The following is a 1,969-nucleotide window of genomic DNA, read 5'->3' on the forward strand; positions in this document are numbered from 1 at the left end:
CTGCCAGGAGGCAGTTTCTTTAAATCTTAAGGGGACTGGGCCTGCCGGTCTGGCTTCCAGGGCAGAAGCCTCATCCTTCTCTGCCTAAGGACCTTCCTTATGCCGTGGGCCAGCAATGGCGTCTGTTTGTGTGTGGTTGGGGTAGAAGCTGGACCCCCAGCCTGTACCCACAGTTCTGTCACTGTTCACCATGGTCCTGGCCAAGTCTTCCTCTCCAGGCTCTCTCTGAGCCCTCACTTGTCAAAGGGAGGAAGGATGAGATGGTATGGATGGTCCCCTCCATCGCTGATGGCCTCCAAGTCCTCAGAGGTTTGTTCCTAGGAGTTTCACCCTTTGGGTCCAGTCCTTCTGTGGCCCAGTTCTTGACTGTGAGCTTTTGACTAAAACTCACCCAGACTTGATGTTGGGCATAGCAAGAGCCTGTATCTCCAAGGCATGAGAGGGGATTGTGCAGCACTCAACTTGTCCCAGGTATGGGGACGTCTTGCAGCCCTGCCCAGCTCACTAGGTACCAGCAGGTGTACAAGGTCTACAGGGCAGCCTGAGTCCCTAAGGCATGTCCAGCCTATCTCAGTGTCTCACTCTGCACAGGTGGGAGCTATCGGCGACGAGGAGGAGTGGGTCACCCTCTATGAAGAGGAGAATGAGCCTGATGCCCAGACGCTGGAGATCCCAAACCTCACACCCTACACTCACTACAGGTGAGAACAGCAGTAATAAGCTGTTACAGGAGGAAACGCTGGCAGCCCAGGCAGGTGGCTTCTGTTGGCGATAGTAAAACCCGGTCGTATGCATGCAAATGAGATGTTTCCAAGTGGCAATAACGGTACATCAAAGCCTTAAGGAGCAGGCAGGATGCATAGCTGGGTGTTATTCCAAGGGAGATAATAGGCAGATGTTAGACTCATGAGGCTCCTTCTATCAGTACCAGCTGGCAAAACACCCTATAGAAATGGCCCACTGTTATATTAGGCTGAATAGCCAAGAACCACAGGCAGCAGAGACGTGGCACTTTACCAAACTCCACAACCTCTTGGGACTATTAACATGCCTTGTGCAAACAAAGCAGACGTCCTAGGAAGATTCTTCTGCTCCCCTTCCCAGGCAGGGCCCAGGAGCTGCTAGTCTCACTCATCAAGCAATTAACATACCATTTAACCTTTAGCTTCTTGATCCCTGAAACGGATCTGGCCAATAAATCCCTGGCCTTAACAAAGGGTAGGGTGATCATGAACTGTTAGTGCCATGATCACTTTCCGTAAGGCCTTGGAAGGAGATGGAATTTCCAGTTATCACCAGATGTTGAGTTTGATAATGTCATTGTTCTGCCAGGATGGATACATTTCATACAATTGGAGAATGAAAGAATAGGAATTACTAATTCAGGGACTAAAAGGTGAAATTACATCCTCGTGAAGAATTTTTCTTTCCAGAGCAAAAGCAAAGTTAGTGTTTTTAAAAAAAAACAACCTAATGAGAGATGCTGTTTATCTTGTATTCATTTTAACATCCTTCAGAAGCTTACAACAGACAAATCAAGACACAATACACTGGTTTTTAAAGAAAAACGTTTAGCTTAAAATGAGCTGTTGGGATTCAAGACTTACTGTGTGAAATTAACTGAAGCTATATAATGATGTAAAAGATCAGAAACTGTAAGTAGAGATCAGTGTCCCTGTCTGAAACTCAGGTACATTTGGGGAACCTCTATAATAAATGCGTATGTGCACACTTGGGATTTTTTTTATTGTGTGTAAATTGAATTCAAATAATTGTTTTTGTATGGATAAAGAAGAGACTGAACTGAAAGCATTCCTGTAGATTTTAGAGAACATCGAACTCCACCCTCATTTTATAGTCCCGGAAACGGAGATCATCGGATTTGCTGAAGGTCTCACAGCTACTCATTGGATTGGAATCACAGAGTGCAGTGTGAAGCCTGAAACTTTGATAGAGGCCTCCGTTAACT

At 46.1% G+C, this 1,969-nt stretch overlaps 1 protein-coding gene across 1 annotated transcript in view; it reads left to right on the plus strand.

Moving 5' to 3' along the window:
• SDK1 (sidekick cell adhesion molecule 1) overlaps positions 1–1,969 on the plus strand; it is a gene marked incomplete at its 3' end in the record, with an annotated part of 662,329 nt that overhangs the window by 503,487 nt on the left and 156,873 nt on the right. Inside the window, exon 23 of the mRNA XM_011957004.1 lies at positions 592–701. Within this exon, the coding sequence (XP_011812394.1) occupies positions 592–701 (110 nt within the window). The remainder of the gene's footprint in view (positions 1–591; positions 702–1,969) is intronic.

Source organism: Colobus angolensis, unplaced genomic scaffold, assembly GCF_000951035.1.
Source record: "Colobus angolensis palliatus isolate OR3802 unplaced genomic scaffold, Cang.pa_1.0 Scaffold43, whole genome shotgun sequence".
NCBI lineage: Eukaryota > Metazoa > Chordata > Mammalia > Primates > Cercopithecidae > Colobus > Colobus angolensis.